Source organism: Mauremys mutica, chromosome 22 (assembly GCF_020497125.1).
Source record: "Mauremys mutica isolate MM-2020 ecotype Southern chromosome 22, ASM2049712v1, whole genome shotgun sequence".
In the NCBI taxonomy this organism is placed as follows: Eukaryota; Metazoa; Chordata; order Testudines; family Geoemydidae; genus Mauremys; species Mauremys mutica.
The window spans coordinates 1,189,224-1,216,362 of record NC_059093.1 but is presented as its reverse complement, the minus strand read 5'-3'; the positions used below and the strand labels follow the sequence as shown (position 1 = coordinate 1,216,362).

General features: G+C 48.4%; 1 protein-coding gene across 2 annotated transcripts in view; it reads left to right on the top strand.

Annotated features, from left to right (window-relative positions):
- LOC123354922 (beta,beta-carotene 9',10'-oxygenase-like) overlaps positions 1–18,701 on the top strand; it is a 45,293-nt gene extending 26,592 nt beyond the window's left edge. For both annotated transcript variants that reach the window (XM_044997323.1, XM_044997322.1), the window contains 9 exons: positions 2,085–2,200; positions 4,493–4,595; positions 10,012–10,140; positions 10,330–10,490; positions 11,170–11,337; positions 11,999–12,136; positions 13,057–13,239; positions 16,426–16,536; positions 16,951–18,701. In XM_044997323.1, the coding sequence (XP_044853258.1) occupies positions 2,085–2,200; positions 4,493–4,595; positions 10,012–10,140; positions 10,330–10,490; positions 11,170–11,337; positions 11,999–12,136; positions 13,057–13,239; positions 16,426–16,536; positions 16,951–17,064 (1,223 nt within the window). In that variant the 3' untranslated portion in view covers positions 17,065–18,701. The remainder of the gene's footprint in view (positions 1–2,084; positions 2,201–4,492; positions 4,596–10,011; positions 10,141–10,329; positions 10,491–11,169; positions 11,338–11,998; positions 12,137–13,056; positions 13,240–16,425; positions 16,537–16,950) is intronic.
- Positions 18,702–27,139: the final 8,438 nt, after the last annotated feature.

Below are 27,139 nucleotides of genomic sequence, written 5' to 3'. Positions count from 1 at the left end.
CGAGCCAAACTCATCTGAAATAGACACACTTAACTTGGGATTTTGGCTCCCCTCCCCCCCATGTTGTTTCCACCCAAAATCAGAAATGTAGCTCACTAAAATGTTTGTGCACCTTGGGTCTGGTCTCCAGAGGTGCTGGGGGCACACGCAGCTACAGGTGAAGTTGATGGGTGCCCTGGGTAGCTCAGCGCCTCTCGCCATTGGTCCCTTTGATGCCCTTTACTTAATTTTGGGGTTTGTTACAAAATTTGATTCACCTCTTTCCAAGGTTGTGTAAATCCTGCACCTCCTCTCATGAGGAACACCCTATAGGACGATGTAATGAGCATTACACAATCCTCCATTCTTTTGGATACAAACCTGTCTTGAAAGCCCCGTGCCCTGCTAAGCTTTTAGGGTATGTAGGCTATTCCTTTCCTTCCTGTGGTAAGGGGTGGGAGGGTGATATGGGTGAGGAGAGGATGGCACACAGAAGTGGAAGTACCATTAGCTGTTGGATGATAGTTAAGGCTACGAGTACGTCAGATTCTGTGACCTCCGTGATAATGGGGCCCCGCAGCAGCCCAGGCGCCACAGCAGTGGAAGACTGTCCCAGCTGCCCCCCGCACCCCAGCTCTCAGTCCTGCAGGGTGGCGGGGGATTCCCCGGAGCTTCCTGGCCCCCATTGGAGGCGGGGGATTCGCCAGAGCTCCCAAGCCCCCGTGTGTGGCGGGGATTCACCGGAGCTCCCGAGCCCCCGTGTGTGCCGGGGGATTCCCCAGAGCTCTCCAGCCCCTGTGGATGGCAAGGGATTCCCCAGAGCTCTCCAGCCCCCATGGGTGGTGGGGGATTCCCCGGGGATCCCCAGCCCCCACTGCCGGCGGGGAATTCCATGGAGCTTCCCAGACCCCACGGCCGGTTAGTTAACATCTCCTGAGTGAAGCACAGGGTTTCCAATATGAAGCCGCAAACACAGCTCAGCCTGCCTGCAACCCATCCCTTCCACACCTAGTCAGGGCCCACTGACTGCTCCTTTGGCCTGGTCCACACTTGAGAGATTAAATTGGTTAAAGCCTCTAGAACATTTGTAGAAGACTTGTGTCTACACCTAGAAATGCCCTAACTGGTCTAATAAATAATTAGACAGCCCATCCGTCAGCGGGTTTAATAACCAGTCAAAGAGCCACTGGTTCATTTTGATAGCCTTCTGCAATCTAGAATGCTTCCAGGAGCTGGGCTAGGAATTGTAGGCAGATACCCAGTGGCCATTGCAGCTGAAATGGCTTAGGACAACGCTAGTGTGAGTGCAGGGTGAAACCAATCCGTTTCACATGTTGGTGCTGAAATGTTTGTCTTAAACTGTTTCAGTGCATCCAGTTCAATTACAAACTTATTTCTTCTCTAGTGTAGACAAGGCCCTGGTGAAGTTGAGATAGAAAATGCCTCCCAGGTCTCCTCCAATCAATTCCTCTTGCACCCCCACCCACCAGCTCCTGATAGACGTCAGTGCCAGATAATCCCCTTTTGTACATTTCCTGTTATTTTGTCCAGTCCCATTAATGTTCCAAGTGATTGGCCAATGCCCCTTGCATTCCCTTTGAATTGCATCGTCCCACTATGGGGCCTGCTTCTGCTTTTTACATTGCCGACCTGGCCTCCTGTACACAGTACAGTCTGGGTTCTCTGCTCATACTTTCTGATAAATACTGGCAACTGGTTGTCTGGCTTTATAATAAAGGACATTTCAGCCCTTGCCAGGGGTTGCCTTTCCCTCAGGTCTGCATGATTCCGTTTGTAATATCATCGGTTTCCTTTAGTTGCAAGAAACTGAAATGAGCCTGCACAATGACTTAGTAGTACCTGAACCAAAAGGGATCAGACTTCTTCGGTTTGGCTTAAAAACAAGTCTCTGTTCTTTGCCATGAACTCACCTGCATAGGGAGAGCCCTGTGTGCTGCTATCAATCACTGAGATGTTTTTAATCCCTCTGTCCTGAGAGGGGTTTGCGTCGTTAGGGAAATTGATTTATTTGTTTAAATATGCCTAACTTGCTGTAGCGAGACGTGAGCTTAATGCATCTGCATTACTCTGGGATTTTGCTTCAGGGCCAATGGATAACTCTAGTGTGAACTATGTGGTGTACAAGGGAGACTATTATGTCAGCACTGAGACCAACTTCATGCGCAAAGTGGATCCAGAAACTCTGGAAACCAAGGAGAAGGTAAAGAGTGGGTGGGATGACGGGTTTAGCACCTGGTGTGGGGGAATCATGTCACACTCTTCCCAGGATGGCCTTGGCAGCTAGTGGGGACAATTCCCAAAGACCCTCTTGGTCTTTGTGTCCAACCTGCACTGTGTTGAGATCCTCTGTACCTCTCTCTCCTGGCAAAAATGACTTCTCTATGGCAGATACTGGACTTGCCAGGAAATCTGCAGTCACTACCAGTCACCCCATGGCCTTAAAGGTTCCTCTGTGGTACATGTGCTGGAGGGCGTTGCAGGATCGAGGTGAATAGTAAAGCAGCTGCCATGCTTGAGGTCCAGTCACAGCCATTGGCAGCAGGCAGGGTCAGACTTGAGGACTCCTGAGGTCAGTTATGTTTTCAACCAAGGGTAAAGCAGGGTCCTTCGCAACTTGGTCACTGTCCATGAAGTGCAGGGATCTGGTCTTGTCTGGCAATTCCAGTGTACGGAAATGCAAAAATATATACCCATGTAACATCAAGGTTATAGATGTTAATAGTCTTATAGAACTCCACTCCTGCCTATGCTCTGCCCTACCCCATGGTCCCACCCAATCTGCTCCCTTCAGCTCCTTCAACCAGTCCCAACTCCAAGCCAGCCCTACCCCGGCACCCTCCTTGAATTCTTGGCTAATCCCACTTCCCCATTGTGTTCATCCTGCGCACTAGCCTACATGCAGTTCAACTGCCTATCACCGAATGTGCTGTTGCATTTCAGATTAAGCTGTCTGCTGTCTTGTGGCATATACATCAGGTTAAAGCCCTGATCTTGCAAGTTGCTCTATGCACAGCTGAATTAAGTCGAGGGGACTCTGCAATAATGCAGGGATCTGCCCGCCTGGAACAGCTTGCAGAATCGTGGCCTACACATCTAACATTAAAGCTCCATTCATATAAGATTTAGTTGGCATGTTAATTTCATAGGGTTTTTGAGAAAATAGAAAAGAGGGGGAAAACACAAGGAATGGAGAGAACAGGATAAATATATTAAAAACTTATGCTGCTTTTACTGGGACAGTTTACATCTGCACAAAGCTGGGAGCCAGGCAACTTTGCTTTGTGGTGAAACGGCAGCACAAAGCCACACCTACCCAACACTGTTAGAGCTCTGGTGTGTTCACTGTCTTCCATAGTTGCAAGCCATATGGAAATTCTAAGCCTAGCAGCTGTTTCGTGCTTTGTGTGTCCAACAAAGTTGGTTTTGGGGGTTGCATAATACCTATTTCAAACCTTGCCAGGGACTATTACCCATTTAAGAGATGCCATGTGGGTGGTTTCAGTGGTAAAGTTCAGCCAAGTGGAGACACCTGGACATAAGAATTCTCATCAGCCATTAGAGAGGTGGACTAATATTTTCAAAAGTGGCTATTAAGTTGAGGCCCTGAATTTTTGAGTGCCTAACTCAAGACATCTTAAAGGGCCTGATTTTCAGAGGGTGAGCACTCAGCACTTTCTGAAAATCTGGGCCCTTTAAGGTGTCTCAAGTTGGGAAGCCAAAAATCACTAGTAACTTTTGAAAATCTTGGGTGAGAAGTGTATTTTTCACACTTGGACATTTCAGTGCCTGAAGTGATTTCCATCAGACTTTCTCCCTAAGAGACTCACCTTTTGACTAAGTCTAAGCATAGAAAGTTGTAGCTACAAAGGAGAATTCTGAACACTTATGAGCACATGAAGATAGGGTTATCACGAAGCTGTGCATGGGACCTTTGGTACAACATTTGCTACCCAGAAAATCTCTAGTTGTAGATAATGATATTAAACTCTGTTGTATCTTTGTATAGCCTGTATTGGTGTTTGAAGAAAACACACCAGTTACCAAATGTCTCTATCTGCTTGCAATAGAACTGATAGATTTGGAACAGAGACTGTCTGCTAATTGCATGCCTGGACACACCTAGCACAATGGGGCCATCTCTAGCTTTGGCACTTATATGGCCCCATTACTGGGGTATTGACGCACCCCACATTTGTTAAGGTTTAATCCTCACATCACCCCTGTGAGTGCTTTTATCTTCAATTTACAGATGGGGAACTGAGAGGCTAAGGCAGGGGTTGGCAACCTTTGGCACGCGGCTTGCCAGGGTAAGCACCCTGAGATTCCCTTGCTTATCTGTACTGTTAGGAGGGGCACCTTCTTAACAGCTAGATATTATATTGGTTTGGTATAATTTAGAAGGAATGTGAGGATGTGACTTTCTGCTCCTTGGCTTATGGCTGCTGTTCAGAAGTGATTACTGCTCTGACTCTAAAAATCTTTGAATTTTCAGGTGGACTGGAGCAAATTCGTTGTGGTGAATGGAGCAACAGCCCATCCACATTATGAGCCTGATGGGACAGCATACAACATGGGCAACTCTTATGGGAAACATGGTGAGGCTAGTCAGAGTAACTGCTCTGAGAAGCAGGGGGAGGTGAGGTCTGACCGTCCTGCAGCGAGGCTAGGCAGACTACATACTGCTTCTGTAAGGAGGGGGTTTTGATGGAGTCTAACAAAGTGAGGAAGCTGCTATTTCTCTGGGGACACGATGACAGCAAAGCAGGATCAGTCTGAAATTGTGGCTCCCATCAATCTCACCATGACATTTGTTCTCTTAATGTTTGGCCTCTTTAGTTAATGTGCTTTGGGTGGCTGCCTCATCCCAATGAGCACAGACCTTTCTGTGAGCAGTAGGGAAGAAGTGCAGGGCACTGCCCTGGGTAGGGATGAGATGTATCATGCACACACGTGGATCAGTTTGGTAGAGAGAAGATGCTTTTTAAGGAAGTTACATAAAGTGTCAGGGCTGAATCCAAGGCCTTTTGAAATCAATGAGAATTTTTCCATTGACTTAAATGGGCTTGGGTTGGGGCCGTAAAGCGTTCCTTATGGGAACAGAAAAATGATTATGCAGGGCAGTAGCTGCAGTGAGTGAGTGCTTTGACCCTTCCTGGACGCCATAGGGAAATCCCTACTCCTTGCTACTGATTCTCAGTTGTGCCAAATTTTGCACATTCTAGTGTCACCCCCCAAATCTGCAGCTCTGTAGCTACTCTCTCTGTAGTTCCCAGTTATGAAACAGTGTGAAACTGATGTAGGACAGCTGTCAGAAACAAATAAAGGTGTTTATCGAAAGGACTAAACTCTAGCACAGTTGGATTAATACTTTTTAAAATAATGTCCATTTAGCCTGTGGTACTCCTTGCCAGAAGATGTCTATGTGGCTAAAAGCTTAGCAGGGTTCAGAACAGGACAGGACATTTCTATGGATAACAAGAAGATTTAGAATAGCCAGGATTAAAATAACCAAGAGCTCTGGGTGGGAGATAAACCCCAATATTTCAGAGCATGAGCCAACCTCCAACTACTAGGGGACAGAAAGAAGTCCCCCTGGGGGCAGTTTGTCCCCAAACTCCAGGGTTTCTTGAATCTTCCTTTGAAGCAGCCAGTACTGGCCACTTGAATAGTGGACTAGACAGCCCACTTGCTTGATCCAATGTGGCAATTCCTAAAGATGGGGGAGTGTGGCGGGAGAAAACCTATTAGTCCATATTCCCTTGTGCCAGGATTGTTCCCCAGCCTTTGTACTCTGCAGCCAGGGGTTAGGATGGGATCGGTTTCTGTAGCAGATTTCCCAATACTAGGATGATATTATAGCAAAACCATAACCCTATTCGAGTGGCTCCTCAAAACCAACTTCAATTTCTTTTTGCATAAAGACATTCCTCCCCAGTGTGCCTCATCCCTCAGAAAGCAGCTAATGCCCTGTGTTGTTGGAGCTGGCGCTGCTGGCTTGCACTAATTCACCAAACAATTCCCTGGCTTTGCTGTTCTTTCATTCTTGCTGTGCTAATTCCTTTGTGTTTCAGTAGCATTTAGCTTCAAATTCCCTGACAGGGTCATGCACAGCACATCCCTAAGCCATCAATCCTCCTTGGGCGGGGATCAGATTCAGTAGACAGGCATCAAAATTTCAGCTGGGCTCAGAATTCTAGTTTCTCCTTTTGACATAGGAGCTGCGAGGCTGGTTTGTGTCCTCATTCCATTGCTGTTGGTGCTCAGATGTTGTGACAATGAGCTTAGTACAGATGCTTAGGTTTCATTCCAGTTCCTCTGACTGAAGCCCTGTTGTAAAGAAACTGACTCTTTGTTATCTGCTGAGCTTAGCTGTGGCTCCAACTTTCTTAATGAGGCAGAGAAAACAACAGAGCCTGACAATAGCTATGTGGAAATGGCCACTAGTGAGGCTTGGAACAATTCAGAAGAAATTGCTGATGTAAGGTATGAAGGAATCTGATGGGGCCCCTCTTCTGGGGCTGGAAGCAGTGGGTAGATTTCAGCATGGGGGCAGGTGCCAGGGGCACCAATTAGTGGGTATAGGAAGGGGGGGTGGGCAGGGAGCCCCTCCCTGAATTTCATACAGGAGGTGTGGGAGCTCCCAGGTGGAGCTCTTAACTCCAGCACAGAATTAGTGCGAAATGTAAGTTCTGCAGAGGAGAGGTGCCCCTGGGGAGGGGAGTTAGTATTTTGTTTACAAACAGATAAGAGACAAGAAAGGGCTGGTGATTAAATTAAGGATCTGGAAGTCTAGCGTGTAAAACAGGAAGAGTGTGGTGGTGGAGTTGTTTTAGAGGGGACGCAGGGGACTCAGAAACAATGCAGTCAAGCCCTCTGAGCCAAGGTTACATTCAGAAAAGGAACGAGAAGTACTTGTGGCACCTTAGAGACTAACAAATTTATTTGAGCATAAGCTTTCGTGGGCAAAAACCCACTTCATTGGATGCATTCAGTGGAAAATACAGTAGGAAGATATATATACACAGAGAACATGAAAAAAGAGTGAGATTTGGGGGCATAGGTGAAAAGGGGTCAAAACCAGGGGCAGGGATAGCAGTGATATAGAGAAGTTCCCATTCTACCCTGTGGTACTTATGTGGCCCCACTACCACAGTATCTGAGCGCCTGACAAGGTCTTACTCATTTCTCCTCACAGCCCCTTGGTGAGGTAGAGCAGGGCTGTTATCCCCATTGTACAGGTGGGGCACTGAGGCATAGAGAGACTAAAGGCCAGATTTTCAAAGGTATTTAGGCACCTAGTGGGATTTTCAAAAGTGCCTAGAAGGTTAGGTCCTTCGTAAACCTAGCTGCATCTTTGGGTGCCTAAAAACCTTTGAAACTCTGTCCCTAAGGCACAGGCCTGAGGTCATGCAGAACGTCCATGGGGGAGTACAACCCAGGTCTTTCAGGGCTAGCTCCCTATCCAGAAGACCAGACTACATTAACCTCTCTGCTGCGTGCTGCAAAAAAAGAGGACTCTGATAGATGGGAGCAAAACCAAGACAGCCAGGTCTCTGAAATGCCAGCAAACGGTTCCAAGATGGATGTCATGGCTGACAGCATGAAAAGCAGCACAGAAGTCAGGAAGGCTGGAGAATGAGAGTCAGATGAGAGAAGATCACTTAACTCCTAAGGGGTGTCAGGTTCTGCCTCATGCTGGATTATAGAGCAATGGCTGCTGTGCAATTTTATATTTTAACTGAAAACCATTTTGTTTTGTCATTTTTTTGTTCTGAGTTTGAGAAAGGAAGGAATCAGTAAGTGTCATATAAGTATTAGATATATTTATGCCTCAAATTCTTAGGATTTCAGCTGTATCCAGGCCAATTCCAGAACAAAGAACTGAAATTGCATCCACAGAGCCCATAAAGTCGATGATTACTGTCATGATTTGTATTATTCACTGGGCACCATCTGTGTGCTCAGCACTGTTCAGAATATGCCAGAAAATGTATTCCCTGAACCAAGGTGTATAAAATGTGTAGCACTGGATAAGATGGCTCAGATATTTAAGTATGAAGTGTATCGTTATTAAGCACATGTTAATATCTGTGAGCGGAGGCACTGATGGCAATTTAAGTTTTACTGGATTAAGGACTAGAAGATTTGACTCTCCAATTTTCTTTCTAGAGGAAGAGCTGCCCAGAGCTCCTGTGCCTGTTTATTTTCCTTTCCTCCCTGCAGTGGCCCTGATGTACCTCAGAAGTCTGTTTTTTCCCTCAACTTTAAAATATAGAATTTTCTTGGTGTTTGGTTTTAAATATTCTCCTGCGAGTGTTGTGTTTAAGAGCCTTCTGGAAAGTAACTAGATTTTAAACAGAAGTAAAAGCAGTGTTGCCAATTCTCATGATTTTGTCATGAGTCTCATGATAATATTTGTCCTTAAAGCCCCAGCTCCTGGAGTCAAGTGGATATGTGAAGATTTCAGCCTTCATTCTTAAAGAAAAATGAAGTTTCTAGCCCTCGTGGCTGTGGAGAAAGATACAAAATGTGACTCCAGTGCACCTTGGAGGCTCAAAAAGCAGAAGGCAAATCAAAAGAACTCAAAATCTACTATTTTTACATAATCTCATGATTTTAAAGACAATCTCATGATTTTTGGTGAGCCTGATTCATGATTTTTGAACATTTGGGATTGGCAGTACTGTGAAAGTAACTGGAAAGTGTCAAGTATCAGAGGGGTAGCCGTGTTAGTCTGGTTCTGTAGAAGCAGCAAAGAGTCCTGTGGCACCTTATAGACTAACAGACGTTTTGCAGCATGAGCTTTCGTGGGTGAATACCCACTTCTTCAGATGCAAGAAAGTGTCAGTTTCACTCCTGTTCAAGGTTAGTTTCTAGTCCATTATTTGTAGTGAGGTAACACCCCTAGAGCCTCAGGCAGGTGCAGTATAAACTCATGGGGCTTTGCCTTAGTAAGATGTTTCCAATGTTAAATGATCGATTCCAAGCTTGAGGAACAGCAAAAAAGGGATAGAAAGTCATCTAGATTTTTCGACAGTTGTTTCCATTGTTGTATTCAAGGGTTAGTAACAAAGAATATACATTACAATTTTAAACCTGCCCTGGGTGTCCCTTAAGTGACTTGACACAAGATGTGAAAACATGTTCGTATTAGAGCTGAACGGGTCTAATATTTATTGAATCCTCTTTTTTATATAGGAATTAGATAGTGAGCCTATCAGCTAATGTCTAAGTTATCAGCAAAAAACCCTAGAGTTTTCAGGTGCCTAAGTAGTCCCTGGAATCCCTGTTAAAGTCCCACACCCCCACCAAAATCTGAAATGGCGCCCCTGGCAGGTGCATAGGAGAAGTGGGGGTGGGTTTGGGTTCTGCTGTGAGCTGAATCTGTATCTTCAGAATTTCAGCATGTGTCAGGGTATGGTCAGGCATTAACACTGCAGTTCCTGTTCATAAAATGTATTTGTCAACATGGTGTCATCCTGCGACAATCAAAGAATTGCCACACTGTGCTGATGTCAAACTGGAGTGCTCTGGCTAGCCTGTATACTGTGACAGAAGGAATGGGTTTGGGAGAACTTGAGCATATGGCTAGGGTGGAGCTTTCCTTGCCTTGTGCTCAATAAATAAAAGACTTAGGACGACCTTGTTTGAAAGGAGAAGGCATGAGTGTGGGCCCCACAGGAAGTGGAAATTTGTAGTCCTGGATGAATCTAGCTAAAGATTTAAGAGCTCATTAGCTGGGATTTAGTGTCAGCACCTGATGGGATTCAGGGGTGGGTGGCTGAAATATTTAAAGCTGGCTGGAGGATTTATTCTAGTGGGAATTGTGTGGTTAAATCCCCCAGTTGGCTTTGAAAATCTCATCTGGCATGTCTTGTATCTGAAGACTGAGCCATTAAGACTCTGAACATGGAGAGGGCTAATTAACAAACCTGTTTGGTGCCTGTCCTGAAGTGCTGACTGTGTCAATCCTGGGTCTCTGGGCTGATGGACATGCTTTCTCCTTTCCAGGTTCCAGCTATAACATTATTCGGATTCCTCCGCAGAAGTCAAACCGCGATGACACTTTGCAGGGAGCAAAAGTTTTGTGCTCCATCGCTCCAGCTGAGAAGATGAAACCCTCCTACTATCACAGCTTTGGTGAGGTGCCTCCCATCCTCTACTAGGCCTTCTGTATGCAGATTCAGCACAGCCTACAAGCGACAACTTGCCATATCAGGTTCTAGTACCAGAGGCAGGTTGTTCACTGACCCGTGCTCCCAGCAGTTCTCATCACCTCGTTTGCCTTTTGGAGCAAAACGTTTTGAATTCCCCCTTCTGTCCATTCAGGAATGAGTGAGAACTACGTGGTCTTCACTGAGCAGCCCATCAAGATTAATCTGTGTCGGGTCATCACATCCAAGTTCCTTGGGAAGCCCATTGCTGATGGGATAAACTGGGAGCTGCAGTACAAAACCCGCTTCCACGTGGTGAATAAGCACACGGGAGAGGTAAATTTTCTGCCATTCCAGCAGTTATGCAGGCCTAGATTTCTCCTGTTCAGTCAATCTTAGAGCCCACAGGAAATGCCCCTGGCTTTTGGCAGCAGCAACCTGGGCTGTATGGGTCAGGCCAGGAACTGCAGCAGTATTGCCTTGAAAACTAGAGAATGGTTAGGCCTCCTGGATGAGAAGTTATTAGGTGCTGGAGCAGAGGCAAATGCAAGAAAACTCTCTGCTGCCCCTTAAAAGAACGTAGAGCAACAGGCAGGTAGGGGCTCCTGGGAAGCAGTCCTGGAGTTGCAGGTAGAAGGACTGAGATGTACCTGCCAAGTGACATGGGGATCCAGGTGTAGGGTGAGGAGTGTGAGTGTGATCCAGGAGGCCCCATGTGAGTGTCGTGGCCACTGCCCCTCCGTCTCTGGGGGTGAGAAGGGTTCCCGTCCGCTGCCCCTCCAGGTGGGGGGTGGTGCATGGTCGGAGGGGCTCTTGTCGTGGTGTGCTTTGGGCTCCAGATTGCCTGAATCTGCTTCTGCCCATAACTGGCTGTGAAGCTGTTGTTCTGCTGGGGTCTAAGACAACGAAAAGAGTGGTTGGAGAACTGGAAAGGGAAAATGGGACTCTCCGGGGCCCAGGGAGGGGCTGAGATTGCTGGAGGCGGGACACAAATCTGTCTTTTGTCTCACTGCAGCTGCTTCTGGGGCAGTTTTACAGCAAGCCCTTTGCTGCTTTCCATCATATCAACGCCTTTGAAGATCAGGGCTGTGTGGTCCTTGACCTCTGCTGCCAGGATGACGGAGGGAGCCTACAAACTTACCAGCTCCAAAACCTGCGCAAAGCTGGGGAGGGTCTGGATCAGGTAAAGCCCCTGCCTCTGTGTCTGTTGTACGGGACCTGCTGATCCCAGGCTGGCTGAGCTGAAGGCTGGGAAATGCAGAGGGAGCTTTACGCTCCTTGGAGTTAGTTGGCCTCGTTGATTTGTGGGTGACTCTTATTGTGGGCGAAATGAGAATGTTTCGTTGTTCTAGACGCTGCAAACTTGTCTCTAAGTAACAATGACATCAATCCAAGGAAGGGTGTGGAAAGAAGGGCCAGGGGAATGGCCAGGAGGAAGGAATAGGCAGTGCTGGGCGGGAGGGAGAGGCAGAGTGGATGGGACAGTCGACAGGGAGTCAGGAGACCAAGCGTCTATTCCTGGCTCGGCCACTGACCTGCTGAGTGAAGATGGCACTACCCGTCTCTGTGCCGGTTTCCCCTCCCGTTCTTTGTGTGTCTTATCTACATAGACTGTGAGCTCTCCCAGGCAGGACTGTTTCTCACTATGTCTGTACGGTGCCTGGCACAATGGGGCCCTGATCTCGGCGTGGGGTCTCTAGGTGCTATGCTAGTACAAATCATCAGAGAGCAGGGAGCCTTGGAATGGGGGGAAGGTCAACAGGTGTTTGCCCCACCCCGGGGACTGAGCTCACCAGCCCGTTCATCTCTCTCTCTCCCCCTGTAACTTCCTGTCTTCCTAACAGATCTATAACTCGATAGCCAGAGCTTTCCCCCGCCGCTTTGTTCTACCACTGAATGTGGATTCAAGCGTGCCCGTGGGACAGAACCTCAGCCCCTTGTCCTACACGTCAGCGAGTGCTGTGAAAGAGGTGGATGGGACGGTACGTCTTAGAGGCATAAATAACTACACTGAAGGTTGTGTGCGCCCGTATTGTCTTGTGCTGTGATCTTTTTAGTTCTTGCCACCTAAGCAGAGTCAGGCTTGGTCTGTACGTGGATGGAAGTCAGTACAAAGCCTTGGCACTGTGTTGCTGGAGATACCATCTTTTAGATGAGATGTAAAGCCAACATCCTGACCACGCATGGTTACTAAAGGCCCTGTGGCACTGCACTTTTGGCATGAGTTGGGGTGTTAGCCCTGGTGTAACTGGCCAAATTCTGTCTTTTGATCCCAAAATTCACCCTGCATTTTCAGTTGGATACAAGATTGCTCTTTGCCTCCTTTCCTAAACTGTTGTGTAGTGCGGCAGCGGGTGGTTAATTAGTTCCCGTGTTCCACCCAGAAGCAGAAGGGCTGATTCAGGGCTGTGCGGACACATTAGCACTGTTGGGAGGCCCAGGTTTGCAGTGCAGTGTGGATGCTCAAGCACAGACTTGGACACACCAATTCTGCAAGCCCAGGTCTCGCAGACCTGAGCTTACTATGCAGTGTAGACATAGCCCCAGAGGTGGAGGAGCAATCCCTGGATCAGCTTGTCAAGTGCTTTAGGATCCTGCAGGCTGAAAGGTGCTGTTCAATGCACTGGAGTGCTGATGCTGTTACGGAGGCTTTCCCCCTTAGCTCAGCCTTATGGGCCCTTTTGAAACCCCCGAATGCTGTCAGTCTCTTCCTTGGGTGGAGTGGATAAGGGACCCAGCATGGTTCTGAGATGGGCCGGCTAGAGGTGGCCAGGGAACAAAGCCAAACATTTCCTCTTCCCTGTAATAGCTGGGTAGCATGTGGATGAGACCAGTTAGGGGTTGAAGCGCCTGTCCCAGGTCAGGGCTCAGTAACACCCCTGTGCTCTGCTGCTTGCCCTAGGTCTGGTGCATGCATGAAAATCTCCATTCCGAGGACCTGGAGGAGGTAGGGGGCATGGAGTTCCCCCAGATTAACTACTCGCGGTGCAACGGCAGGAAGTACCGCTTCTTCTACAGCTGCGGCTTTCGGCACCTGGTGGGAGATTCGCTGATCAAGATGGATACAGAAACCAAGAAAATGAAGGTGAGACAAAGTAGGATCTTCTTCTTTAAGACCCTGGAGTTGTCCCCATTCAACGACTCAGCCTGTGAACTGGCTGTTGTGTGTTTTCTGTCATCTTGCAGCCCAGGCAGCTTTGTCACCCATCAGCACTGGGATCTCTTTAACAGGGGGGCTGGGATTGGGCCCACAGTTCCATTGTCTGCCCTGCACGAATGTGACACCCTTTGGGTCTCTGGACAGACCAGGGCAGGGGAAGGGAGCTTGGGTATGGAGACAGGATCAAGATGATCTTAAAGGGTGTGGTGCCACATTATCACCATGAACACAGCATGGGAAACGTGTGCACTAAAAGATTGTGTGCAGGTGCTAAGTGGTGCTGGTGGCCTGTGGTATACAGGAGGTCAGACGAGCTGATCTGGTGGGTCTCTCTGGCCTTAAACTCTATGACTCTAAAAATACAGTGAAACCTATAATGTGGAGGTGATGCTTCCAGGGCACCTGGAATTCTGGCTTTTGGGGTCTGGGGCAATGAACATAAAGCTGGGGTGTTCTGCCCTACCAATGTATGTGCAGTATGTAACTAGGCAGAGCTTATACTGACCCTCACTGGGACAGATTTTAATCTCTAGGCCTGTGATGTGGGACCTTGAGTGGCATAATGGGTCTGTGGCAGCTACATGGGTTTCCCTGCTTTGGTGGGTTTAAACCCCAGACATGAATTTCCTTTTTACAGTAATAGGCTAACGGGCCAGAGGGAGTTGGGGTTTGTCTGAAAAAATCCTCAATTGGATTTAATTCAATGCAAATTTGTGTGTGGGCTCTTATTTTAGAATAAACTCACCCTGTTTTCATTTAGCTTTAATTGGAATGAATTACCTTCTGCTAAATCACAACAAGGGCGTGTTTATGGTGAAATAAGAATGTCCTCTCACAGAGGCATCGAAATGATGAAAGATATGAATTAAACCCAAAGTAGTTATTCTGTTGCAAGTTTCTATAGACTAGGACTATGTCTACACTACAGAGCCTATGCTAGTGTAGACGCAGTGTGTGCTCACAGGAGGAGGAGCTCTGCCGATGTAAAAACACCAGCTCCCCAAACGATGTTAGCTGCGTTGACAGAAGTATTCTTCTCTCAGCATAGCTGAGTCTACACTGGGGTTTTTTGCCTGCATTGCTGGGCTGCTGCTTGTGGTTATTCCCATCTCTGACTGACATATATACACATTTTAGAATATAGACTGAGGCCTTATGCGTCCAACTCCTATTGATAGTCGCTAACAGCTGGGACCTTAATTCCTCCTCCAGGCCTCTCTGAAAATCCCAGCGCACCTTTTCAGTGTCTCCCTTTTTATGTAAGATTTCCCCAGCCTTTAAAAACACGAGCAAGTTCTTTATTGAACACTACAGGGATGGTCAAGACTTCTCCCTGAAAATTTGCTCCCTCTCCAAATTGTCATAATCTGGCTGGGAAAAGCCTCTGGAAGCTCTAAATATCACAGGGTTTTGAAAAGGCTCTCTCTGTGCAGGAAGAAACCCGTGTTGGGCTCAGTCCAACCTGGCTTTGGAACAACGGTTCATTAACTAATGATTTGTATTACTGTAGTCTCCAGAGGCCCCACTGAGACCAGGACCCTATTGTGCTAAGCACTGTACACACACGCACACTCTCTCTCTCTCTCTTTCTCTATGAGAGAGTCCCAGCCCTGATGAATAGACAAGACAGAAAAAAGGAGGGGGGATGAACAAAAGGTGAAGAGAATTGTTTGAGGTCATAGAGCAAATCTGTGGCAGATCAGTGCCCTACCCACCAGAGCACTAACAACTAACGTTTCAGCTGTAATGACTTTGTGATTGTTTTAGTACGCTCAAGTACATCTCGTACGTTCCTTACTGTTTTTGACAGCTTTCAGAAGAGGAAAGGTGATTTCTCTACTAATTGGTGCTTTTTTTATTTCGCAACATTTTCTCCCTTGTATGTTATTGCTGAGAAATCAAAACAGATGAGTTAATTTCAGTTACCCTCCCTGTACTGCATGGATTGGCAATGTCTTCATGGTTGTAGCAAATTTTACAGGACCTAGAAAAACCTGGTGCAGGCTTGGGCTTGCTTCTGAATTTATAAAGAATTCCTATTTTAAAAGCAAACATCAGATTAGAAACTAGAATCCAGAAGACCCTCCTGCAGATCATAACAGTTTCCATGTTAGAAGTGGCTGGGTGGTTTGTTAGAAGCAGCCGGGTAGTCCATTGGACTGGGCTAGAGAAGACCTGTGTTCTATTGCTGTGTTCTACCATTGACCTGGTGTGTGACCTTGGGCAAGTCAGTTCAGGACTTAATTTCCACCCTGTGCCCAGCTTGTCTATTTAGCCTGTCTTTGATGCAGGGCCCGTTTCTCATTGTGTTTGTACAATGCCTCATATGATGGGGCATCGATCTCAGCTGGGAACTTGAGGTGCTACTGGAACAGAAATAATGAATAATAATGTTCACGTTTTTGAAAACTCTCACAATCCTTTAATGTTCAGTAAATGACCCTTTTGTGTTTAGGGTAAGTAGTGACACTGCGCATATGAAAGATTGGAGGGAATGTCTCGGTTGTGGTCCTCTCTTTAATGCTAATCTTCTCTTTATCTACCGGTGGGAAAATGTCTGTCTCAGTCCTGCTCTTGATTTATCTAGCTCCAGTAGGTGTGGGGAGAATGGGAAATGCTTGACTTCTTGTTCACCTTGGATGATGGTCAGATCGGGACACTCAGGGCTGCTTTATTGCTAGGCTGTCATTTAAAAACAAAGCAAAATCCATTTGTGAATTAGGCATCTCACTGTGCCCAGAGCTGGTCTACACCCCCTTTGTTCCCTTCCGCATTCCCTCCACTAGTTTGCTATCCCCACTTCATGCATCTTGTCTTAATTGAGAGCCAATCCTGCAGGAAGCTCTGTGCAGGCAGCTCCAGTAAGTCAGTGGGGTTCATCATAGGCACAGGGATCTGCCTGAATGGAGCTTTGCTGACTTCAGTAGGTCCAGCTGCATGGAGCTAGTTGCAGGATCAGGGCCTTAGATTGTAAGTTCTTCAGGGCACAAGGTGTCTCTGCATTTCTGGACAATACAAATGGGCCTTGATCCTGACTCGGGTCTCTGGATATCAGTAGTACCTAAATCATAATAAAGTGGGTCTCTTCTGTCTTTTTTTTTTGCCTGCTAGATTTGGCAAGAGGATGGATTCTATCCTTCGGAGCCTGTGTTTGTGCCAGTGCCTAAAGCCACTGCAGAAGACAGTGGAGTCCTTCTGTCTGTAGTGGTCACACCGTCGCAGGTAACTCATTCTCACGTTTCACAAGTAGCAAGAAACTGTTGTGTTTATATGGTGTTTTTTAAATCATAGAATTGGATTTGGTGCCCTGTAGAGGGCAGTCCCAACACTTCATTCCCCATGCTCATCTGCTTTCCAATCCTTGTACTGCTGAGTTTATTTGCAGTCACTACATCCTCTGCAATTGTCAATCGCATCAGAGCATCAGATTCCTAATAGCAGCCTAGTTTCCAGGGTCAAAGCTGCTTTGAGGGTATGTCTGGGTAGCACTGGTTCTAGCTCACTTTCTTGGGTACTGGTTTGAGCAGTCTTGCTGTGCAGACAGACTCTTCCTGGTGGAGGAGGAGATGTGTTGGGGATGGGAAGGCAGAGTGGAACCCAGCACTGCCATTCCTCTTGCTGTCTTTCATTCTGTAGAACCAAAACACTTTCCTGCTTGTCCTGGATGCAGAGACCTTCAGCGAACTGGGCCGCGCAGAAGTCCCAGTGCAAATGCCTTATGGATTCCATGGCATCTTTGTCCCACGTTAATGGAGAAGCCAGCTACTTCGTACTAGAAGCTCAGTGTGAATCTCTGCTTTTCCTTTCCTTTCGCTCTTGCATTGTGCCTTTGGTGAAGGAACTGCCTCTGTAGCCCCCAAGCCTGTTCTCTGTGCTGCTGCAATATTATTAATACGTAGTGAATGGGTCTGAAGCTAATACTGCGCAAGGCAATAGCACCTTCTCCAGAAGAGCCCACTGCCTTGGCTCACTCCACTGTCCTGCTCTGCCGATCTGCTGTAACCCCCATGCTGCCATGAGCTGGGCAGGCAAGGGAGGCAGCAGGTGCCCAGAGAGCCCACTTCTTCCCAGCACCAATGTGCTCTGAGCGGGAGAGGCCAGTCAGCAGCTCTGCTCAGAGTGGTGGCTTTGGCTGTAGTGCACAAAGCAAAAGGCAAGACAGGATCAAGGGAAGGAGGGAAAATTGCCTCTTCCGAGTCCCAAGTGTGCCACTGCTTCTTCAGGAAACTGTCTCAACTCAGCCAGGAAGAGCAGAGAGGGTGCTGCCCCACTTGGCAGCTGGAAAAGGTCAGTTCCAGTTTGTGCAAACATCACAACTCAAAGAAAAAGGATGACACCTTTCTCCATGCTGTCATTGAAACCCTGCATATGTTAAACCATGCCATTGCCACGCACCCCTAGTGCAACCAGTGTGGGTCAAACACCCCTCTATTGTGTCCCTGCCACGCCCTCTGGTGAAACCAGCATGGGGCAAACACACCTTGACATGTGCCCACAGCAAAACTAGTGTGAGTCAAACATGCCCCTGACACCTTCCCGGTATGTCCCCCAGTGAAACCAGCATGGATCAAACATGCCTCTGACACACCCCTGCTACACCCCCCAGTGCAACCAGCATGAGTCAAATGCCCCTACCATGCACCCACCCCAGTGAAACCAGCAAGAATCAAATATGCCCCCACACCACATCCTGTCGTGAAATCAGCGTGGGTCAAACACATCCCTGTCACACCCCCATTATACCCCTGACAATCCACAGTGAAACCAGCAGGTGACAAACACAGCTATTTTTATTTTTCTGCTTAGGCACACACAGAGGGCATTGCATTAATTGACCTTCCGCCGGTCAAATATAACTGTCATTCATTCATCTTTCAGATAGATTGGCAAGTCTCTTATGCTCAGATGCTTTAGTTGTGGTGGGATGGGTGAAGAGGGAATGGGTTGGTTGGTTGGTTGTGGAGGCCACATGCAGCAGCTTATCTGTCTGGCCGTACTAATAAAAGACTGCTCACCGTGATTGGTACCTGGGGAACGGGCTCCACTTCTTGCTCAGGGACTTCTTGGGTCATACATTTTAAAGGCCAGAAGGGACCATTATGATCATCTCTTCTGAGCTCCTCCATAACATAGAGGGCCCCACCCAGACATTTCTGCAGTTGTTCATGCTTATGCAGGTGCAAGGGCGCAGAAATCCAGTACCTGGGCATGTATTGCTTCAGAAATACTACACTACCCCCCTTCCCTGAATAAAGAGCCCAGCCTCCGCCCCTGGACTTTGGCGGCTGGCGTTCACTACACACAAGCTAGGCTGCTCTGCTGTGTACCTAGCTCCAAAGCAGCATGTAGGCCAAATAAAGAAACAGATTACTGAATTAGCACAGTAATTCAGATGCAACTCTCCCAAAATAACAAGCGCTGTCCCGAGGCTGATCCTGCTACTCAACTCCCCCCATGCCCCAGAGAAAGCCAAGGAGAAGAAAAGAGCTTGAAACTAGGGTTGTGGCAAAGCCGGGGGAGAGTATTCCACAGGCAACGCCCCCTCTCCCTGCAAACACTCTAATCCAGCCCTTTCCAAATTAAACCAGGCCTTAGCTTGGGCCCTCAGAGCCGTCTCAACTACTGCAAATAGCACCCACAAATGAATGGGCCCCACGGACGGAATAAGTGTAGGGGTCTCCAGGACAAGGGAAAGCAGCTGTGACTGGAGGAAGCTGACATCGCCCACGTCCTTGTGCCGGAGGTCCTTGGAGCAGGGACAGGTCATGTCAATCCAGCCCCTTAGCCCAGGGCTAACAATGAATCCAACAGGTAACACTAAATGGTGAGGAGATACAGACGCCAGGGAGGGCTGAGAAATCCAAAGGCTCTAGGGGCAGGAAACAAAAGAAGATTCAACTTAGGCTAACACATTTGTGGACAAGTAACCCAACCCGCAGGTGCTTAATGGGAAGGAGAAATCTGGGCGCAAGGATACTGAAGCAGTCCAAGATGTGTCTGTATGTGGGCGGGGGAAAGATGCTTGCAGCCTGCGAAGCAGGCAGCTAATGACATGAGTTTGGTCTCTTTTGCAGACGTCTCCCCTGGCAGAGAGATTCTGAGCGGGCGTTGGGAGGAGAGTGCCCCTCTTTACAAGGCACTGCTGTTGTCACACCTGATATATAGCCCGTTCAGTTCTGGCCATCCCATTACCAGAAAGGTAGCCGTAAAGTGGGAGACAGCTACGGGAACAGCAATGAAAATGGTTGAGGGGCCAGAGAGGTTGACTATAAGGAAAGAGCTCGATCAATAGAGCAGGGCTCAGTACTAACTGCAGGGGGACATAACCTTCTACTACTGCTAGCAGGGAGGGAGGGTGAGGAATTAGATCAGACCAGAGATACATGGGGGAATAACTAGGAGCAATAGATGAAATAAAGCAAAGGAAAACTGAGTCCTGTCACCATTTCCCTTGGGAGCTTTTCCTGGTGCAAAACCCTAGTGGCTGAGACATGAGACAGGACAAAACACTAGCAAAGGGCCGCTATGAGATATTAGGAATTTTCTCATCTTTCATCCTCCTTTGTTCAAGTGTCAGGTGCACACGTTAAAGGCACATAGGCTGGTAGGTCATACAGAGGGATTGGATCCAGACCCATAGTTGTAACAAAGTCTGGTTCCACATACAGTGAGAATCAAGCTTCTCACAGTGATAAAACCTATCCCCAGAGAAGAAGGCAGGTGATTGAAACATTTTATTAAAGCTAATGTTAAAAAATTATATAATACATAGGTTGAGAAACGAGTGTCTGTACATCTGGGTATAGTGATGTTATCCACAAATACAAAGTTTGTTTGTAAAGTCATTTGATAGTACATAATCAGCAATAACCGACATTTAGGTGAATAGATTTAACAATTCAGTTTTAGATATTAGAATCTAAATACTCGGGTACATCACTCATGAGGAGTTGTACAGAGATTTGGTTGTGGAAAGCAAAATATAATGAGATTGTCCCTCAATAATTGAGAATTAAGTAGGTTGTCCATTTAGAAAATACAGTCCATGAGGAAAGTATTTCAGTTGCTTTCCTGCCAGAGCTTCTCATCGGCACTCCAGCTCATCCGTCCTGGTATTGCCAATGTCCTGTGATGTGTTCTGTGTAGATGTCTCTTGACCACCTGATGGCGTTCGACACCATGAATTGTTCCATCAGCCGTAGCGTAGTGTTGACTGATTCCGCATTCTCTCAGCACTTGCTCTGACGATCAGTGTGTGTGTCTGAACCTGGTAACCCTTAGCTCTCAAGGTTTCGGCCAGAGGGGCATATTTCTGTACCTTTTGAGCAGCTAGTCTTGTTGGCTGCCTGGGTTGCAGGCCAGATCAGCCTACACAATCTTGTTTACTAGCCCCTGCAAGTCCTTAGTCTGCTCCCTTCATGGAGACATTATTTCTCAGCTAGTTCTCAGGCACTGCAGATGGTTGGACAGTAGATGGTGCACTACACTGTGCCTGGCTCCGATTCCTAACTGTTGCAAGCTCAGTGCTGTTGCCTCCAGCTAATAGTGTCTGAGCCCTGCTCTCCCCAGCAGTAGCGCAAGTTCACGCTGCCACTGAACTGCAGCTTCACCTGACTGTGCTCCGTACACACCGCATCTTACTCTAAGAACTCCTTCTGCTGACGCCTCTCCCCCAGGGAGTTCACCAGCTGCAGCCCTGCTCTGGGATGGTCACTATATGTACTCAGTTCCTTAGAGCCAGCAGCTGAAGGAGACACCATGAAGGTGGTCTGCAAAGGCTGTTTATTCACACAGTGTTGTCATCAGTATTCCTTCTGGTGATAGGGTGCACCTGGCTATTCCTAGCCCCCTGACGGAGGCCCCAGGGTCCCACTACACCCTGCCCCAGGAAAGCAGCAGAGAAGGTAGGTCCTTTGGGCCTGCCTAGCGAAGCCTCCTGCAGGCAGCCAATCAGCGCTCCACTGGCCCAGATAAAAGGAGCTGCAGGGCCCAGGCAGATCAGTCCCTGGCTGGGGGAACCAGAGGGGTGGGTCTGGGAGCTGCTCTCTGGCCACAGGCGCTCGAGGGGTGAACAGAATTTGGTTCTGGCTGCACTGGCTTAAGCTGGGGGGAAGGCCCTGAGAACTGAAGCAAGGAGTGAAGATACAGGGGCCAGGTGAGAAAAGGTCCAGGGAAGTAGCAGCAATGAATCAAAGTGAGCAGAACGTGGCCGCTGTTCACAGGGTCCCTGGGTCAGAACCTGGAGCAGGGAGTGGGCCTGGGTTCCCCCACTGGCAAAGTGGTGTAAGCCCTGATAATGGGACAAGGCTACCTTGGAAGCCCAAGCAAAGGGCTGCATTTGAAGGGCCCAGAGCAGGGGCTGAGTGAAGACCTGGGTGAGGGCAGACAGACAGTTTTGTTGGACTCTTTGGTACCCCAGCAGGGGCTCATTTTGACGGTGTGACCCAGTTTGAGGGCTGAGCCAGTGAAGATCTGCCAAGCGAAGTCAACAACCTACAGGGGGCGCCAGGAGTGAGAAAAGGTGTACCGCACAGCAGCAGCAGGAGGTGCTCAAGAGGTGAGTGTCCTGCTGGTACACAGTTACCCTGGTCCTTTGCCTCTCCACCCCTCAGCGGGGAGTAGGGGACAGGTTAGTGTCTGCAGGAAGCTTGGTTGTTTATATTTCTGTGCGGAAATTAGCTTTAAAATGTTCACTCACAACATGTCAGCAGCAGCCGGGGGGTGGGCTGGAGCAAGAGACCAAGACTGGGCACAGTTAGCGAAGCGGGAACAGGCACGAGCTGCAGTGCAGTAGATTTTATCTTGATTGCAAAGCTTCATTTCATCTGCAGACAATGCTAGTCCCTGATTACACCGTGTGCGCTCGGGTCACGCATCAAGGCCAGTGGAGCCGTCTCGTCTCCATTGTACACAATGACGTTCCGCTTGGATTCATACACCTTGACCTTATTAAGAGCCCCCGCGGGCAGATGCTTCTGGAGGTTTTCCCAGGTGTACGCTGCCACATTCTCAGTTGTACTGCAGGGAAAACAGAGCCCAAGTTAGAGAGGGAGCAGTACGTGCAGGTTAGAGCCGGATCCCAGCTGCAAGGCAAGGGGGAGGTATTTGATCACCGTTAGGCAATCAGTTCCTCCAACCTGAGGGTGTTGAACAGTCACAGATGACATATATAGTGCCCATTTATGATACAGGGACAGTCCTGGCACCAAATCCAGTTTTACCATGAGACCCCACTACCCACCTCACAACGTCAGCAAAATAAGCCACATCCTGATCCAGTTTCTTGTGGTCAAGCAGCTCCATGATCGTCCCCTGTGGCAAGAGAGGGAACATGCTGGCCCCATCAATGGGTTATGACCCAGAAGGCCCAGAGTGTGGTAGGTCTAACCAACACAGTCTATAAGGATACAATATTTAAATTATATGCTAATTTAAAGTCTAGCAAATTTAAGCTCCCAGGAATGTGCAGGTTTCCTTGGAGGATGACTGAGAGGTCAGATATGGAGCGATTGTTTTGGGAAAATTGTTTGCCCGCGGGTGACAGGGTGTTTTTATCTTTTATCATTTTTCTTCGTGAGTTCATTTGAGAGCATGGTGATTGTCTGGTTTCAACCATATAGTTGTTACTGGGGCATCTAGTGCACCGGATGAGATACACCACATGTTGTGACAGACATGTGTAGGACCTGCGGATGTTGAAAGGTGAGTTGTGGGGAATATCGATCAGCATAGCAGTTGAGATATGTATACAAGTTTTGCATCTATTGTTATGGCAGGGTCTGGTGCCGCTCGGATTTGGCGGGTCCTGGTCTGTTGACGGCTTGAATCTGATGATGAGCTCGGAGAGGCTGGGGGTTGTTTGAAGGCCAGAGGGGGGGTTCAGGAAAGATTTCTTTCAGGATGTGGTCCCCATCGAGTATGGGTTGTAATTGTTTAACGATACCCTGTAGGAGTTCCAGTGTGGAGTGGTAGGGGACAACGAGGGGTGTGTGGTCTGAGGGGGTTTTATTTCTGTATTGAAGCAGGTTTCCTTGGGGTATTTGGGTGGCTTGTTCCGTGACGATCTACTCCTCTGGTGGAATGTCTTTGTTTGAGGAAGGCAGTTTTAAAGGGTATTAAGGTGCATCGCTATGTGACATTTCCTTGGTCACGTGAAAATTAGCCTAAATGGCAGCAAGAGTGAGCAGAAGATAATACCAGGATGAGATTACGGGTAATTCACAAGTACAGTTTCAAAATAAGGTGAGACGGGGCAATTTGTTTTATAGTCAAACACAGAAATATGTGTACCATAAAGGAATAATAAATCAAAATGAGTTAGAAAGGTTTAATGAGGCTTATCTAATATTTAACCTTGACCTCAGTTTAACACTGGTGGAGGGAGAGGGGTGGCCCTTTTATGCCCATCAGCTATACTAAACCTTGTATTCATAGTCATGAAAAATACCTAGACTGCTTCCTTTTAAGCTGTAACATCTTAAACAGAGTGAGAACAGAGCTGTGGGCTATGCCCCTGCCTGAGCTGCCTTTGCTCAGCTTTCCTGCTGGGCTTCCATCAGCTGCAAAGGAGCAGGGGAGAAGGGAATTTTCTCCTCCATTGTTCAATTTTGGCAGAGAGAAAACTCCCATTATCAGAGCTCCCTTGTGTATTTTGCTCCTAGTAAAGCTGCCACATTAGGGTGTAACTGGCTGCAAATTCATGCCAGCACTATGCAAAGGGAGAGCATTCTGCACCCGTTGGCCTTATCAAATGAATTGAGTTTTTCTCCAATTTTGTTTCCTTTGAAGTTGCACCTCAGGCAGCGCCTTTCACGGTGGACTGTGGCTAGAAAAGGGGGTTTGCAATGCAGCTGCAGTTCTCGCCAGGCTGACGGGTACGGTAATGGATTGTTCTCATTGGCTGCCACGGAGGTCACTGTGACATAGCTGGGCAGGATCAGAAAAGCCATTAAGCCTTTGATTGACAAAGCCTTTCTGTTTCTCAGAGCCGAATGCAAAACATGGGATACCCTTGTCAGAGCGCTAATGAAGTTGTTGATTTCTCCCACAAATACTTTAAAGGAGATTGTAAATGCCCTGGGCCGCTAGAGATCTACATATGACAAAGCAGGGGTTCCCGTAACCTTTCCATTAAATGAGATCCAGGAAGGGCACATGTAACCTTTTACCTTCGGGTCACCTGTGTGTGTGTGTGTTTTCTGTCTGCTGTTTTTTGAGTATTGGCTACTGTGCAATGATTCCTGCTCTGGCAACTGATGTTAATACAGCATAGACAATGGTGAAACATTTTCAGGATATGTTCCACTCTCTGGGCCAAGACTGCTTCATCATGCGGGATGTAGCTCCAATTGATTGCAAACCACAATTGATTAAATCAAATGCAGGCATCAAAGCAACGCTCTTGCCTGTTAAAGCTGTTCCACTTCAGTTAAGTGCAATATTCCCTCTGTAGTGCACAGGTTGGGTTACATGTCTGGCCTATGAAAATATGGATCCAAATCCCCCCTCTGCCTTTGTTAAGAATAATTTTAGATAGGTAGCCTGGAGGGAAGAGGAGGTTTAGTGAGAGTGAGGTGCCCTCCTTCTTGCCTGTGGAAGCTCTTCCACTTTAGTTAAATGTGCTCTGGGCGAGGCTCCCAATAACTCTCACTCTCTAGTCATATTAAAACAGTCATATTTATAAAGCAACCGATGGAACAGCAGGGCTCTCACTGCTTTGCATCTAGCTCAGAATAAACTTACAGCCTGCTCTGCATGTATTTACTGGGTCCGACCAAGTCAGCATCTCCTGGGGTGGAACCAGAGCATTCCGAAATATCTCCACTTGTTCCGACAGCAGCTGTAAGTAGCTCACAGTGCAGGCTGTGACAGAGCAATTTGATACAGGGGAGAAGTTGATTTTTCTGTTTGCTCTCCACATGCTTTGGGCCTCTAAGCGTATGAGATCAATAGAAATATTTTCTTTCAAATCAGAGAAATGAGCTGGTTTCATGGCAATTTTCTTTTAAAAACAAAAAACCTCCGTCTGCCCTGTCTTACAGTCAAACACTTCAGGGTGTCCCTGCACAGGCCTGATATTGACTAGAAACAGACCATGGAAAAAAGAAACTGACTTGTGCTCCCTCTGCTCCCATACAGTAAAGACACTTCCAACAATGCGCTGGTGAGTGAGAGAATAACGTTCACAAGGTCCTGCTGTCAGTTACAACTGATGTAAGGAAACTTAGTGGGGGTTTCAGACTTTTTGTTAAGCTCAGAGTCTCCTCTTAAATCTAATGTCCCCTGTAGCTTCTGTTCCTTGTTCCTCTCCTTCCCGTGCCTTTGTTCTTTCTGGGGGATGGAGGCAGGCTGAGATCTAAAGACCCCAAGCTGGTTGGAGGAGCACTGGTGTGCTCAGGCTGTGGTGTATGGATGCACTGGTGGGTGTTTGTGCTGCAAGATCCCTCCCAGCTGTCTCACCTACCTTTCCCTCTTGCTGCAGAGGACAGAGCTGGTGACTTTCTCCCAGGAGCTGCACTAGATCTAGAATGGCAGGGGTATTTTAAACCCACCTCCATTCCCATCCCCCTATAAAGATTGTCCCCAGGATCAGGAAGGAATGTACCCATTGGGCAGCGGTGACCAAAGGGGTAAATTGGGGGTAGCCAGGATGACAGAGCTGATGAGCCAACACCCTGCTCTGCTCTAGCATCTCCCTGGAGAGCCACCCAGGCCTTTGTCCATTTGCTCCCATTACCTCGATGATCTGATAAATCCAGTCCAGGAATTCGTATTATGCACCATAGGGCTGCTCCCGCCCTGTGGGCCCTGTCAGCCTTGCGAGATGCTGAAATGCAGAAGGGGCAGAGCTGAGCTGCCTGCTGCCGGTATGTCCCCTTGGCATGCAGATTGCTAAACCCCAGCTCTGTTACATCGCTTTAGTGCTCATGATTTTCCCCTCCCTCAGTCAGAGGATCTCAAAGCACTTTACGGGCCATTTTCAATCCACGCACCCCGGCGACACAGCACCAGCTCTTCAAAGGTGTTTGAATAAATGGGAGTTAAGCAGCAAAATACCTTTGTGAATTCTGGGCCAGATGCCGTACAGGACTTTCCCCGGGGCTCTTCCTCCCTCCTGTTTGGGCAGCCGTGTTGCAGCAGGGGGAGAACTGAACCATGCTGGGTGGGGCCCCTTCTTCCCCGGGGGAGATGCTGCCAGAAGGTGCTCAAGGAGCAGAAGCTGGGGCTTGCAGACAGCTCGCAGAAGGGTCCTGGGCCCCGTGGAAGGTTCCTCCTCTGCACTGCTTCGCTGATGCCCCGGGGTGCAGTACCGCAGCCCGGGAATGAACAGTAATGCAGCCAGAGCCCCTGGATCCCTCCTCGGGTCCCCCCCGCCCCCGTAGACCCGCCCCACCCCCAGCCCCGCCGGTCACCCCCCGGGCCCCACCCCCAGCTGCCCCACGCGGCGGGAGAGCCGGGCGATCCGGGTGCCCAGATCCTCCTCCTCCAGCCGGCCCGAGCGCGCCAGCACCGCAGCCACCAGCGAGGGGGACCCAGCGCGCGGCACCACGGGAAAGCGAGTCCGCCCGCCCCTTGCTCCGGGACTCCAATTCCCACGAACGTGACTGAGCAGGCCCGGGCGGGACTACAACTCCCAGAGTGCACCACACAGGGCGGGCCTACGAGCAGCGGCGTGGGACAAACCTATTTAGAACGTTTTGCTCTTTCCCCGCCATTCTATTGGCCCGCAGCCGCCGAGCGAGTGAACGAGCCCCCCGTCTGATTGGTCCGCTGCCGCGGGGCGGGGAATATAAACCGGGCCCGCGGAAATGCTGCCTCTCGGTCG